The sequence below is a fragment of the Larus michahellis genome, chromosome 12 (genome assembly GCF_964199755.1).
Source record: "Larus michahellis chromosome 12, bLarMic1.1, whole genome shotgun sequence".
NCBI lineage: Eukaryota > Metazoa > Chordata > Aves > Charadriiformes > Laridae > Larus > Larus michahellis.
The window spans coordinates 5,861,650-5,878,162 of NC_133907.1; the positions used below are offsets into that span (position 1 = coordinate 5,861,650).

A 16,513-nucleotide genomic window follows, 5' to 3' on the forward strand; every position below is an offset into this window, starting at 1 on the left:
TTCAACGACACCCTCTTTATTCAAAAATAGATATCTATGAGACATTTCAGAATATACTGCTGTCACAAATGGCAGCCTATATGTCTAAATTAATTCCTAAATCAATTCATATACAGATTTGACCTTTTGTTAAAAAAAAAAAAAAAAAAAAGACACACCTGGGGGAAAACCTGTTTAACCTCGAAAGAATGTCACCCAGTTCACCAGACGCCCTTTGCCCAAAAAGTAAAACAAATAAAATTAAAAACCACAAGACTTCATTTAAATTAAGCAAAATAAAACACACACATATATTTGGAAAAAAAAAATCAAAACATTTCAATTAAAAAAAAAAAAAGACATACAACTCTCTCACAGAAGTTCTGCCCAAAGCAACAGCGTGAGATGTCAACACATTTGTCTACATAATTCTTTTTTTTGACAGCTTTTTTGTCCCATAATGGATACACATTCAATCAATGGTCGAAATAATTATTGGTTAAAACAGCCTCAGGCTAACTCCATGAGCTGAGACAGGATAGAAATGAGTCTTGGTTCGGGTTTTCAGGGTTTGGTGGGTTTTTTTTTTTGTTTGTTTTTCATTTTTTGGCAAAAGCAGAGAGAACGTACAGTGTTTTATCTAAATAATGTTTGGACCGTAAAAGGCTGTACAAGCAAACCAATTCGTGGAAAGAATAGTTCTGCCACTGGAAGATTTCCTGTAAACTAAAAGCACATTTCTTGGCTGGGCAGTAAGGGTGCAAGGAGGTTTTTTTTTAAAAAAAGAACAAAATGAAGTGTCAGTAAGAAAAGGCTATGAGTTTTTTAACAACTTAATGACCAAAAAAACGCTGTATTATTTGTTTTAACTGAATGCTGAATAGGCTACTGAATACCCTGTAAAATAAATTAATGAGGACGCAGAACAAGCTTTGCATTTCTGTAGGTTTCTCTCATGTCTTTGACAACAGCAGCTTAAGACTATAGTGAGGCACAAACACAGCACATCACTTCAACTAATTTCAGCCTCTGTGTTACAAAACCTGTATTATCAGATCAAGTGTTTCCAGAAACTTCAAAATGTTTTATAGCGAGAGGTGCTAAATTTAAACAGAATTGTTATCCAAATTGGAATGGTTCTCAGTGATCAGAGTCCAGCTTGTTAGACCTAACACACAAACCGAAATGTAACTACATCCATGGCAGCTAAAACATTAGCTAGCAACATAATGGAATTAAGAGTATTTTAAATTTGCCTTTTTTTTTTTCCTTCTTCTTTTTTTTCTTCTTTTAAACTTTTCCCGATTATAAAAATCAACTCACAATAATCTGTGACACAAAATTAAGTACATCCTTCTAATATCTACATGCATGGACATGGTACAGGTGCATACAGGATATGTGCATATATATGGGTCTATTTTCTATATATATAAATAAATATTTATACCACATTTAACTTCTGTTCATCAAATAACTTCACGAAAGCTGTGGAGAGAATTTATGGAATAGTATTTCCAACGTAACCATCCTCAGAGTAGATCAGACAGTGCCTGTCACTGGGACATCGCCAGTTGCAATACACCATCCCAACCTCTCAGTTCGTTAAACCAAAGCTTCTGTGACGATCTAATTTTGTATAATGAAGAGGAAAAATGTGGTATAAATCTAAAGGTAGCTAGAACAAAATTTACTTCCACTGTCATTTGGGTAATACCCAGTTCTGCAATGCTCAGCAGAGTGTAAATTATGAAGCTATCTCTAATTCACAAAGAAAAGCTGCTTATTTTTATTGCCTGTGGTGAGTTTCAATTTATGTACATGCCAAATAGGAACTATCTTCACGTCAGTCCCACAACAGTATGAGGAACTGTAGATTTAAGAACAATATTTCTCTGTACCATTGCTCTGTAGATGCCACCTTCTTACGCTGCCGTGGTACAGCACCTGCATACACACAAACACACATCCCTGTGAAGCCTGCGAGCCACTCTACTGCTCTCAGAGATGAGGTTCAGAAACCCAACTAAGACAGACAAGACTTATTCAGAGAAAATATGATGCTTTTACAGAGAAAAACGTTATATGGTCAACCTTTCCTTGAAAACTTTCCAGGTATGTACGTACATGATTCTCATGACTTTTGTGGGGATAACAAGTGCTAAAAGTAAACAGCAACTAAAGAGTATGGAAAAATATGAGAAAAGTTTGGCTATATGGACTATCCCCACTCCCTTTAGAGCTCACAAAAACTCGCCCTTTTTCCTCCCCTCAACGTGAGCCAGTGTAGACAGAGAGAGGGTGAGCACGAGCAGCCAAGAGGCTGAAAGCAGGGTCTGCAAGTTCCTTCCTACTGTTGATCTTGGAAGACTGGATTTCCAGTCAACACCAGAGTCGTCTTCTGCTGGTAATAATGGAAACTGGGGACACCGTTTGTTCTAGTCTGTTGAAAACAGGTCACCAGCAGACGGCAGAGGTGCCAGACCTCCTGTGACATTGGGCAGCAGTGACAGATCTGGAAGGCTCTGGATGTGGGATTTCAGCTCCTTGCGGACCTGGGTTACCCGGGCAAGCTTCTGTTTATATTCCTGAGGAAGAGAGACAAGAGAACGAAGATTAAGCACAGGTTAATTGACGGTGCTTTTAGTTAAGCCAGGAGTATTTTCCAGGTGAGGATTCTGGGAGAAGGTGGCAACAAACTCGTTCTCTGGGCAACTGCTGACATGACTACAGACCCTGTCATCTGCACCCAAATTCAGCATCTGTCCACAAGCTTTGGCATCCCAAACCCACTAATTCTGCCCCGCGTTACTTTAACAGAAGCTATGTAAAATGCCCCAAACCTGCACCCACTGGGGCCTGGTACAGTACTTGAGGGAAGTGTGGTTACACAGCTGCTCTGTTCTTGTATTCTTCCCCAGGCTACTGCCTTCCACCCCCGGCCAGGGAAGGGCCACTGCCAGAGCACTCCTCAGACTCACCTCTGCTGACAACGGCAGCAGGCTGAGGGACTCCAGAGGTATTAGCATTACTGTGCTGCTGAAACGCTCAGCTTTTTCAAGCTTGATCAATTTTGAATATTCAGATAATCCGATTTTCACTTTCAAATCATTAAATCAAAACCAAGTGTTGGTCGTGAAAAAGGGTTTCCTCTATGAGTTGTCAGACAACTCGTGATAGCAACCACAGAAGCTGTACCACGAGCCCGGCATGTTACCAAACAACACAAACGTGTATGATCCCTAAATGTAAACTAGAGAAAGACACATCCACACTGGATTGAAACCAAGCGAAATATAAACACGAAAATTTTCAGAATTTTATTACAAAGGGAGAAAAGCAGTAAGTTAAAAATCCCTGAAGAGGAAACTTGCAAGTACTTTTGCCAGAAATTCTACAATGCCCTGGATTGGGCACTGAAACTCCAGTAAGAAATATCTACCCATCTTCAGAAATCTCCCCAGTCTAAGAGGCACCAGGTAACAGTGACTAGTATTTCATAATGGTAAGACAGAGGAAGAGCTTGGACCCTGAAAATGAAAGAAAGAACTGTACCGTGTTAAATTATGTTTAGAGGCCATTTAAGAGCAGACCAACAGATACCCAAATTATCTAATACAGAAGCTCAATTAAAGATTGATGCTTATGTAATTTTAAAGTTGTGTGATTCTAAACATTTATGCAACAGTCACAGAAGACAGCTATTTCAGTAATAAAAAAAACCAAACCAGTATGACATCATTTCACTTGGAATGTACCAGTCTTTACCCAACTACGTACGGCATATTTTTCATGGCATCTCCAGAATGCAGGAAACAATGAGCTTCAAAAAAATTGTAACACAGAATAGGCTTCCATACAGCCAGTTGTAACATTAACTTACTTTTCACTTCTTAATCACTTGGCAAAGAGAAGAGTTTACCAGCGAACAGAAGTTTATCTTTGAAGATCAAATAAAACTAGGCACACATTTAATCAAAGCATCTTTCTAAAGAGTTTACAACTTTAATCCAGTCTTTCTAACCTTCTCAATGATGGAAATTCTCTTCACCTTCTCCAAATATCAAAGCAGAGCAGTTCCTGCAGGGTTACAAGCAATGAGTTTACACTCTCTGTGTTTCATTACTTTGAATTAAAATAGTGAGAGCAGCAGCAGTCAATTGCAACAACTCTGAATACCCCTACGCCCGGAATGGCTATGTAAATATATTCCATAAATTTCCTGCCAGCACCAAATAAGAATGTACTTTAACAGCCTATTTCAAACTTAAATCCTTTTATGAGGCTCAGTGAGTTAACATAATGTCATAAGCAAACACTTCTGTTAATGTACATGGGATATATAAGGAAATAATCAAGTTCAAACAAAGCTCTACCAGCTTCATAAACTGAAGTGTTCTGTTCATAAGCCTAGAGGAGAACAACAACAAAAAAACAACTCAGGAAAAGGTGCACCCGTTAATTTAGGATTGCAAGGATTTGTTTTGTTTTAATGGAAGGCAAAGAATCAGAGTCAGAACGCACTCCACATCCCCAGTCATACCATTTTGGGAAATACTTACACAGGAAAACGAGTCAAGAAGGTCACGTTATGAAGACAGAGAACAAAACCAGATCAAAAATACAGAAGAAAAGCAAATAAAGAGGAAAGCTATGGAAGTACTGCTGCATCTCGACACTTAGCATGCTTCTCCAAGAGAACACGGAAGCCAACAGCGGAGAAAGAGAGACAGTAAACGGAGTGCTCTGCTCAAGGCTGGCGGGTCACGATTAATGTGAGGCAGGGAGACAGCAGAATCCCAGCTCCTGCACACATGGGATATAGACAGCAAAAATAGTTATTGTATTATTGTATTCCAAATGCTTACAGATAGAAGGTGGAAGAGGCTGAATTCGGAAACTGCCTTTTTTTTTTTTTCTCCCCCACAGGAGACTGTCTTGAAAGAAAAAAAAACAAACCAAAAAAAAAAAAACCAAACAAGAAAAAAGGTCATAATTCAGGACATTGTCAGGGAGTGATGGATATCAAGCCAGGCAAGAAAGGGCACCGCATTCTCAAGAATGCCAAACTCTGTCAAGAGTGAGTATCAGCAGATTTTTTTTTGCTGTAGTAATTCTTACTAAAGATAGGAAAGAAATCAAGAAGGGCAAGGCAGCTGGCAAGTCCTCCAAGTCTGATACATGGGCTAGAAGCTGAAAATTCCAAGCATCAGCCAAGAAAATACCTCAAATGCTGCTTCAATTGACAAGATCCATGCACGAGAATTTTGTAAAAACTGGTACAACACAATGTCTACCTCCATAGTAAGAACAATGTCCTGCCACTTTCAGGGCAAAACTGAGAGGAGGACCAGGATATGCTACTTCTAGAGGACAATTAGGACTTGGACACTACAGGTTTTTAGCTGATGAGGATTTGTGTGACTATTACAATTGTATTAGATCCAAACTATATTTCTTTTCCGATAGAACTATTTAGGGGAGTGAGACTTTTTGCAATGCCTTGCTCTGAGAAAACACACTGACAAACGAAGAACCGCCAAGCTGCACGCAAACCATACTTCTGTTCTGGTTTTTATGCTCTGGCACACACAGACTTAGGAGCAATTCCTCTACACATTGACAGCAGCAACCCAGACTGACACCTTACAGCTTAAAATGTTTATGAAAATATTGCTCTTAACATATCCCCGTTTTTAGGGATACTCTACATTGAGAGCTACCTGCAGTACTGAGCTATCAGAAATACCGAAATACCTTCTTAATTTGAACAGACATTTGTACAAAGAAAAAAACCAACCACGTCCCCTTTGAGAAGCATATCTGTTCAATTCTAAATAGTTCTACCTTACCAGTAGGTTAATGCAGGTATTAACTAGTCCACACAAAAGTTTTTATTAAAGCTGCGAGGCCCAAATCCTACCTGTTAAAAAAAATAATTTAAAAAATTAAAAAAAAAAAAGAGAGAAAGAAAGAAAGAGGCAGCAACAGCCCCCAAACCATTAAAAACTCAGAAAAACGTCACTAAATTCAGGAATGGAAACAACGTTCTAAGGGAGTAATCCAGGAACCAAGATTTCCTAGAAGAGATAAATACTTGCGTGACAGATTTGATACACAACACAGACTATCCATCTCCTGCAGCTTAACACCTTCCATCTGCTCTGGTACCGAGAGGTTGTGCCAATTCGTGGCAGAGCAGTAAAGGACTGGAGAGACTGGACGCCAGAGCTGGGTCAGGGAGTGCTGACTGCGCCAAAGCACCTGGCAGGCATATCGCATCGCAACACACCGCATCGCAACACACCGCACCGAGGACAAGGCAACGACCTAAAGGCCAGGTATCAAAGGCACAGCCTGGAGGCAGACAGTCCCTTCTGGGCAGCTGCTCCTGGAAGCGGAGAATTCTGAAGTCTCTCCGCAACATCAAAGAAACACCTACCAGGGAGACATATGCTGGATTTTGTTACCTTCTTACGAGGTGTAAGGCACGTTTATTTGGATTTGCCATTTGTACTATTCAGGAACACACCTCAGCACCACTCAGGACAACGCAGAGACACATAACCCCCTTCCAGGCTCAGGGGCTTTTCTTTTTCCACAAGCCCAGTTGTGGCTCCATTCTGCAACGTGCAGGTTTTACGGAAAACCGTGTTTTCCATTTAACCCCTTTACATGACACGCTTTGAAACTGCATCTTGCAGATTTTTTGCATAAGGTCCCTCCATTCTATAAAACTGAAAAAATATGAAGTGCACTTAAAAGAAACCGCCGCTTTCTGAGGACTTAGTTTGTACTCCATGTGTCTAGCTAATTGCCTCACCGCATAGTAAGCTTTCATTAAGATTAATAGTATTTGGATGCTATTTGCTTTTCTAGACAAAATAATGAGATCTTTCCTGTAAGCAGGAGTTTCAGGATGATACAGAAAGAACTGGCGCTGTGCCACACAAATGCTTTTGCTAATCAACATTCCCTTTCAGTATGCAGGATTCTGCATCCACAGCAGCCAAGTGAATTAGATACTTAGTCCTTGAAACAAATGCAAAAACCAGAATTAAACACCACTGAACGAATCCAACAGAAGTGTTTCGTTCAAAAGAAGCCTTGCTTGAACATTATAAAACTGACTGTAATCGACATGACAGGGAATTCATTCTGAGGACTGCTGCACCGCTTGGTTCACCTTGTCGAGTTACACAGCACGGATTTCATTTTATTTTAGCTTAGAATTTGCCCTGGACACTTCCATTCCTGTTCTGGGTCTGTGATGCTGAAAGTCATCACAGCAATTGCATCTACTGAAAAACACCTAGTTAAGCGTTAATGAGACCTTAGAAAGTGATCAGGAAGAGCAGCCAGTCTCAGTTTCGATATGCCGTCGCTTGAGCCAGATGTATGAAAGCGAAAGACCACAGAAGTCAGGAAAAAAAAAAAATGCACCAGAGGCTCGACAGAAATTTGAGAAGAGTACGTAGTAAATTGAGAGGTTTGACAGTAATATATTTATATGGCCTTGTAAAATCTCTATTTAAAACACTAAACATACAACACTAATATAGCAGGTTGTTAGGTATTCCTTAGCTTTTGCTGCTTGCCACTTAACCTATGTAGCATGCTTTTAAAACATACTCATTAAAACATATTAGAATAATAATGTCCCAATGACAGAATATTTGTAAGAAATGACCAATATGAAGGGTGTTGGGAGAAAGTTATAAAAATGAAAGGCTTTCTAAAGCAAAGACAGTCAAGCTCCTGCTCAGTGAGTATGTGAACGGAACATGTAAGCCCTCATCTTACATCCTGACAGAATATTCAGACACAGCACATCACAATTAGAACAGTAAGGGGGTGTTTTGTTTGTTGTTTTTGGCCCTCCACCAAAGGTTTTCTTCATTATCTAAGAAAGCAAAGATTATTAGTCAGTATTTCCAGTATATATACATGTAGAGGACAACCCAACTTCTTTTTTTAGCATAGATAATGTTAGATAGCTTTTAAAAAAGCCTACCATTTGATTTTAATTCTGTGCTCCAGAACAACTCCATACAGAAGATCCCCAGTTTACACGCTACGTAAGCATTCGCTCCACCCCTGACAGGCTATTCCTTCTGGCCTTTTCAAAAGCAGTTCAAAATTCCCCTTCTCCAAGGAAAAGTGTTTCAAGTGCATCAGCACTTTTCTCCTGCCTTCAAACCCACCTCCTTCCACATTCTTTCAAGCGTCAGGTTTGAATAAGCCCAGTTTTAAAACTGTATTCTGTCCTGTATTTCATACTGTATAAGCTTAAATCAATCTGCCCCACATGGTGGTGGAGGACACTGGTCAGCACACCACGCAGGATTACTAATAGTTCAACTGGGGGGGGGGGGGGGGCGGGGCGGTGGGGAAGAACAGCTTTCTCCATATCAGTTACAACCACCCAAACCCCACAGAAAGCAAATTTTAGGGAGTCTATCTGCAAAACAGACATGAATTTGCCTTAAAGAAACCCTACAGTCCTAGAAATAAAAGTAGTCTTGGTCAAAAGAAGGCAGCTGAGAAATCTTCACACAAAAATCAAGAGAGAAAAGAGCTGGAAACAAAACATGAATTATCCATAAACTTGCATATTTCCATGCAAATTCAACCCAACGCAAGTGAGAGATTACAGACATTTAAGGCCTGATTCAGAGCCAAAAGTCCTCTGAAATAGTTTGCCTGGACACTTGCTGGACTAGGACACACGTGCCACCCTGAAAAAGACGTGTGTCTGCTCTGGTGCAGCCAGGCAGCTGCAGGAGCCTGGCAGCAAAGCGGCCCTCCCCTCCATGGCAGGGCTACCCAGTGCAAGCCCAGCACCGGGCTGAAAGAGCCTCTTGGCAAAGCAGCCACAAACCTGCAGAGAAGAGTGCAGAAATGCCTACAGCTGCACAGCGCATCCTCTGTGTCCTGAGCTCCCGACTGCAGGAGCGTGTGTTTTAGAGCCAAGTGGACAGCACGTTCTCTGGTACCTGGCAGGACTCAAGAGCAGAGCTGCAGTCAGCATGGCAAACGCCTTGAGGGGTTCTTAATAGCCACACAGTCAATTTGCCCCTGCAAGAAGTCAGATAACAGAGAGGGAAATGGCTTTCCTTTCACAAGTTCAGTGCAGCAGAACCCACCTCAAAAGCAAACTGAAAACAAGTGGTGAAGCCAGCCAGCCTTATTTTGCAGCAGCACTAAACCAACCGTCCTGAGTTTTTTATACAACACATCTGAATGATGCAGTCCAGGAATCAGAGCTTGAATGATATATTTCCTTACAAAGCCTCAGTTCATTTTCATACCCTAAATTTGTTCACAGTCTTGCTCTTTTAAATTTGACAAGGCTTCTTTCTTTTGTGGTATTATTCATCACACTTCACCAGAGATGGTATTTCTGCTCTTGGCACAATTTCATGCTCTGAAACCATAACTTGTCTCCTCGCTCTCCTCTTTCCTGAGGACAACTTGAAGTTGTCCAATAGAAGAATCAGCAACAGAGGTCTCCGCAGAGCATTTCTGCAGCTGCTGGAGATGCCTCCTCCTCATCTACTGCTTTTGCAATGTTTAAAAGCTCTCTCAGAACTGGCCCAGGCTGCCACTGTACAATGGGAATGAAACCTGGCTTCATTTGCAACATATTCTTCCCACAATAAACTTTGCGGGGGTGCAAATGATGTTCACAACCAAAATTAACATTTAGGGTGCAAGCAAACAGCTGTGTAGTCACCTCTCTTCAAGCACTTTAATGCTTTTGATTGCTACGCAAAAGAGTAGTTACAGACTGGTTCACTTCAGTAAAATGCATAAAAACATTAATATATTAGTATTGGATGATTTTTATTTGCTTTTACTTTTTAGTATGCTTTCATTTGCAGTACTACTATAATTATGAATGCCTACAAGCACCTACAAAGTGAAGAAATTACACCTTCGCGTTGTGCAAAGAAACACAGCTGTGCCACGAGCCAGAACCAGATTCACCGCAATGTTAGTTTATAGTATCACTATGAAGCAGCCTTCCTTCTTGTCCCACACCCAAAGGCACGTCCGGCTCACAGCTGGAAACAGTGATGTACAGTTAGTCACTTTTTGCCGTGTTAATCAGCAGTTCAGTTTTATGGACCTGAGCGTGACACACTTTGCCTGGATACTTCTGTTCCGGATCTTCTTGCCCCGCCCAGGGTGTAGAGCAGGAGACCTCCCTCGCTGCCTAGTTTCCATCACTATCTCCTGCTACTCGCATGCATGTGAAGTACTGACATTTTTGTTTCCTGGCGGAAAAACTAAAACTTCCTGTCTTGCTCCCTGCCTAAACCACTGAAATTAATATACCACAACCCAAGAATTCTTGTCTACGAGGAAAGCAGCAGCCGACAGTGACACGCAACAAAAACCTAAGCAGTGGAAGCAACACAGCAATAAATTGCATATTAACCCGCTGAACTAAATCATATTTCAAGAAAGCGTGTAGTGCCGCGCAGTCCAGAAAACCTCAAGTAAGATTGTACTTCATCCTTCAGAGATGCATTATCAAAGAGGGTTTGCAAATTCACATGGGCACAGCTTTAACACCTTATTAAAGGTGCCTTGAAGCCATGACTATTAAACCACCAACATCTAAAAACCCCCACAGCTCTCAGCAGGATTCAAAGTCACAATTTTTCAGGTGCAGTCAACAATCAGAAAAATTCCCCTAAACTGTATCTTAAATATAGTATGTTCTTTATATTCATACATATATGCACACGTAGAAATGCACAGATATATTCGCATGTATACACACATACCCCCGCAAACACACTGTACTACATATACATACTGTATATACTACAGTATGTTCATTATGTCACCTTTTATAAACACGGGTACAGAGGATATTTGGAGGGTGTGGGGAAGAACTCAGCATCACTGACTGCAAATCAAAACAAAATTGTGAATGCACATTTTCCTCTATTTTTTTCCTCTTCTTCCCATTACATTAAAATACCCACACACACACTTACTCCAAATTTTCTATTGTCAGTAGTTATTTTAGTTACCCATAAAGCTTCCACACAATTTGCTTTTTTCAAGCTCTACTTGCACTTGGTTCTTCTAGTCCCGTCTATTTAGTTGACTTCATTTCATAGCCACCTGGTACACCGACATGGAAATGTTCTCCCGGATATCTCCCCCTTACATTTCAGTTTTACACAAATTGATTCCCTGGACTTTTTTCTACTTGCCTGCCAGGTATTCACAAAGAGTACACCGACTTCAAAAGACAATCCGTCCCCTTGAAGTTCTGCAGACTCAGGTGCTGAAGGACAAAAAACCTCCCCAGCTGACTGTACTCTGTAATTGTAACAGAGACAGCAATGACCAAAAATAACACAAATCAGAGAACTTTCATTGGGAGTACCCATGCGAGACATGAAGATACCTTATCTCATTCTCATAGAAACACCAGTTCTTGTTTCTATGCCTGTCTGAAAATGGATTTTATTTCCTGACACCTATTCTGAAAGGTGAGGCTGATTCTGATCCAGTCCAGGCCATGGAAGATCATACAGCAGCTGCAGTATCAAGCCCACAACTTCTGACTGAGATGAAACACCTTTTAAAAAGAAATTCTGTGTTCAGATGTTGAACAACAGACTTCAACCACACCTTTCAGTAAGTTAACCTAAGGAATATTTACCATTAAAAATATATGCCGCCTTATAGGCTGTTTAGCATCAGCTTTGGTTCAGCTAATTTTGCTCTGCAGCTGATTGCCAGAATGAAATGAATTCTACCTTTTCGTTCTAAGCACTTTTAGTCTACAATCAAATTATCACCATTCCACCACCACCCCCCCGGTAAAGTAATCCTAATTATTACACTTTCAATTTTTTCAATTGCTACCCTAAAAAGCAGAGTTTGTCCACATGTTATGATCTTCAGGCTCTGTGCCAGCTTTCTCCCTTCAAACTACCAGTGCTTCTTAGCACTACGTTGTTTCAATCCCTACTCACGCCGCTCTTTATCAAGGCTGAAGTGTAATTCATTGTCCAAGACCACCTTTCTCAGCATATCGTCCCTTAATTAAACAGCTTTTCTGCAAATGATGACAAGAGCTCTGTTGTTGCAGGGTTTTGACATTGCAAAGTATTTTGAGCATTAGCCCACTAGACATAAATACACTGGAGTTTATGTATATGTTTTAAGAATTTCCTGTGTTTCAATGAGGGATAGTATTAATAGGATTAGTAAACAACTGTAGCGCTTTAGACTGCAAAAGCTGCTTTTCAAAAGATGTAGATTAGCTACTTTCATTATTATTATAGTGAAAGCCTTTGCTTTGAGAGTAAATAAAACACAAGAAATATCCAAAGTGATTTCCAAGTCAGACATTTCCATATCTTAAAATAAAGCCCTAAGTCATGTTACTACCAGAAACCCCTTTCCCCAGCTAAGAGCCTTGGCTAGATTAGAACAGTGAAGTAAACAATCCAGCTTGTATCTAAAAATGCCATCTCATCTGAAAGTCAGGAAAGTTACTTCACAAGAGAAAAAACTTACAGTCAATAGTACCAAAGACATCTTGAGAGAGCAAAGCATATCACGAGAAGATATGTAAAATTAGATTGCTTAAAGTTATTTTCTTATTTCAGTCTTTGCTTGAGTAAATGTTTTGGTTTTTAATACATTCTTAATTGCTACAAGAATTTCCCATCCTTCTATTAAAATACTTATTAGCACTACAAAGAAAAATCCAGGCTTATCAATAACGCTACTGTGAGAACATCAAAGACTAACAAAACTGATGAGCAGATATGGTCTGCCATATCCGTAACCAACATCTTCCACTATTTATTAACCCTCTACAACTCAAGAACAATGGGATGCTTTAATCAGGCAACATCCCTCAGCTAAGATTTGAGATTTGACACGAGTACGAATTGTGCCTTCACGTTAAGTATTAAAGAGTGGCATTTCCTGTGCTAAGTGCTAAGGCCATCTTGTTTTGGCAGAATGACAAAGATGCTAACCTAATCAGAGATTTAGAAAGATTATTCTTTAGTTTCCAACATATTAAAGAATGTGTTTACTCTTAACAGTGGGCAAGCAACCTGTCCTGTTGCCATAACCAGGATTATTCCTATTAACTAAGTAGCTCAGCCAGTGAACCGCTTAATTTTCAGGATTACATTCCTGCCTCTGCCAGAGTTACAATTTTTTTTCAAGTAACATTCTTTACCAAAAGGATATTTTCCATAACAAAAAGACAACACAATTGTCACAACATTTCAGCTAGCGCATTAGAAATCTTAATTTAAAGTTGTCATTGTGAATTTCTTAATTTCACAGTCTCAAACTGACTCAAATTTATGGATCGTTCTGGGCTTTTTAAAACATTGCTGTGCAGCATTTTGCTACCTATTTCTTGCCCTTTTTTAAAAAGTAAAGAGCAATATGTCTATCATTTATGGTTTTTTGTATATACACACATATATATGTTTTTACTAGACAGGTGTCCTCCTTTCAGCAAGGAAACCAGAACTGACCCAAGACTTCCACTAGTATTCAGCAAAAAAATCCGCTACCAAACAGGATTTGTTTTTATGGCATCTTTCATATCTAAATCTGAAAGTGCCTTTTAATGACCCAGTCATAAGACAGACGCTATGCTTGAAGAAATTCAAGCTAAACAAGCTAACAGAATTATTAACTATGCACTCTAATTCTGAATGCAGCATCAGCACTTGTTCGGCTCATTTGGAAAAAAACCTTGCTCTGGAAAAGCAACATGTTCACAGTCACAAGACATTGAGAAACTCCAGTATAAACACACATGACAAAGCAAACATTCAAAATGAAATTTACCTCAGAACAATGCTGCCTAGCTGTCAGAGGATTAGGTTTGTCATGACAGTAAACACAGCCTGCAATTGCTATAGCACAGTCTCCTTCCAGAAGATTTTTGTCCTCTACAGCAACTCGTGTCCCACCCAGCAACAGCTGTTCATAATAACCAGCAGCCGACAGTGTAGAGGAAGCCCTTAACGTGCCGCCAAGGGGCAGTTTAACAGATGGCAAAGTGACATACAACCACAATCATTAATTAAAACTTCCACACTAGTCCCAAGGTGCAGTGCCGAGAGAACTTCCTCCGAGAAAGAACATTTTGGATAAATGGTTGGCTGCCGCAGCCCCTGCACTCGCTCTAGGACATGCAGCTGGCGCTCGGGTCCAGTTAGCGTAGTCACATTTGAGAGTCCTGCCCTCCTCATCCAGTGGAACTATGGCAGGAAACGCAAGTCATCATCTTTCGGTATCAGCCCAATTTATGCTCCACCACAGAAGCTGTAGGTAGGAGTGTCTGTTAAAGGATGGATACCAGAAGATCTTGTTTAAACTGCATCCCCTTATCAAGTAGGGACTGGGAAGACAGATGAGAGGCACCCAACCATAAGAAAAAAGAATAACAAAATCTCAACCAAGTATAAAAAAACCCCAACAAGCTAATTAAGGCGAAGGGAAGTTGATTTTTTGGAAATGGGGATTCCATAAAAAATAGTGCAAGTCTGAAGAAATTTTGTTAGGTGAGCCGATTTGTCTTTAACTATGGAGTTATGGGTCTTCCGTGAACCAAGTGTACCAGAACACACTAGACTGAACATCGGAACAGATGTGCCTTCTCCAGACTTTTTACACCACTTTCTTACCCCTGTTTCACTCCAAATGTAAAGAGAACACCTAGAATCATCCCCCTTGAGAGAACTACATAGATTAGGAGGCAAGTGGGAGCATTTGGTGAGACAATCGGCTTGCTGGTGTAATCAGTACTCACTTCTAGCTTCTTCTCTTTCTCTGTCAAGACATCCTTCTGATTCTGGGTGTACTCGATCAGCATGCGCGCCAGCTGGCGCCGGTCCTCCAGCTCTGCTGCCAGCCGGCCATTGTACTCTGCTAGTAACAGGCACGCTTCGTCCACAGTCTTCGAAAGACGTTCAGCTGCCTCTTTATCTACATGTAAAAGCGTCAGGTAGTTTAGAGGACAAAGTTTAAAACTTTCATCTTTGACAGAAGGGCTACAACTCACCAGCCACGTGCACAGTAATATCACCTTCATAAATACACCTCTGGCTTGACAGGAAAATAGGAGTTCTTATCACAGAGGATATAAAGGAAATAGGCAGGACTAACAACCCAAGAACAGTGGTCTTTTATACTACATTTTGTCCTTGCAGAGATGGGATGTGTGCAGGGATAAATGTATGAAGTTAGCCTCTATAAACAGGTTAATTAAACTAAAAATTTAGGCTGTCAATTCAGAATTCAGTTAAACAAATTGGGTCGTTTTCATACTTAAGCATGGTGTACATTTTTTAATTCTTTTCTCTGAATAACTCCAAATGTACCAATACAAGTAAACACATGAATTGCACACTAGTCTTCACAGTTGGACACTGTAAGAGTATATTATAACGGACTGAATAAGTGACAGTTCACAATGAATTCTAAATTAGAACTACTTCCAGGAACAAGAGTCTAATGAGTTCAACCTTTAAATGCTTCTATTAAGATTACTTTTTAAACACAATGGCAAAAGTCCATTTAAACAAAGACTAATGGGCTAATGGGAGTAGTGAGTTTCCTTTTCCACAGCAACCAAGGAGAATAGGTGCATACACAGCACAGTCTGATAAAACTCAAAAACATCTAACACTCACGGTGTTCAAAATCAAACACATCCATTTCAGAACTCTGGCCCTATTTCCTTTAAATTCTTGCAAAATGCTGTTGATGCTCTCCAAGCACAAAAGCCCTGGTCCAAGCCAAAAAAAATGGAAAAAGCTATTAAGTTTCACCTTCAATTTTACTCCATAGAATTGCTATCTATTAATTACCCAAGAGCTACAAAACAAAGACACAAAAGCAGGCATTTGCTCCACTATACCTTGTGATTATTTAAATAAAAAAACTTTGATTTCTAAGTTATTCTCTGGACCCATGTTCATTCATCTTCCAGTTTCATACCTGTAATTTTCTCCAGTAATGAAACATCTTGAACTTCCTGAGGCAGGGAGGCAATTTTTTGCCGCACTGTTGCATCTCCTGATGCTGCATTTTCCAGGTCTTGTAGGGCTTTGATCAAATCCTCGGTCTACAAGACAAGTTAGCTAACATCAAAACCAGATAACTTTTATGCCGTTTCCTGTGGTGCAGCCACTGCCTCTGAGGTCATCTACCTTTGAAAGCAACCATTTTTTTGCATATTTTCTTCAAGTAATTTTTAAACTGTTGCTTCCTAACACAGGGAGCATTCACTAAATTTACAATAAATTAAATGTTTAGGAACTTAATGCTAAATTACAGTAGGATCATCTTTTTCAAGACTTTACAGTGGAAAACTACTCACTCCAATTAAGAGAAGTGATCACTTAAGACAAAGCTGAAAAGTAAATGACCACATCAGTTTGAAAAACAGGATCAGCCCTTTGTGTTGCATCAAACTGGGACTGTTATCGTTTAGCTGAGCATCCCTGACACTTTCGCT

General features: G+C 40.1%; 1 protein-coding gene across 4 annotated transcripts in view; it reads right to left on the reverse strand.

Annotated features, from left to right (window-relative positions):
* RPRD1B (regulation of nuclear pre-mRNA domain containing 1B) overlaps positions 1–16,513 on the reverse strand; it is a 27,946-nt gene continuing 11,433 nt past the window's right edge. The window contains exons 5-8 of one of the 4 annotated variants that reach the window (XR_012589612.1): positions 15,994–16,120; positions 14,804–14,979; positions 13,837–14,332; positions 2,439–2,567 (exon numbers count right to left, since the gene is read on the reverse strand). Coding sequence is in view for 1 of the 4 variants with exons in the window: in XM_074604984.1 (XP_074461085.1) it covers positions 2,418–2,567; positions 14,804–14,979; positions 15,994–16,120 (453 nt within the window). In the remaining 3 variants the exon portion in view is untranslated. Of the gene's footprint in view, positions 2,568–3,608; positions 4,060–8,967; positions 9,058–13,836; positions 14,333–14,803; positions 14,980–15,993; positions 16,121–16,513 lie in introns of those variants that run through there. The other 3 variants (XR_012589614.1, XR_012589613.1, XM_074604984.1) reach the window with 3 other exon arrangements.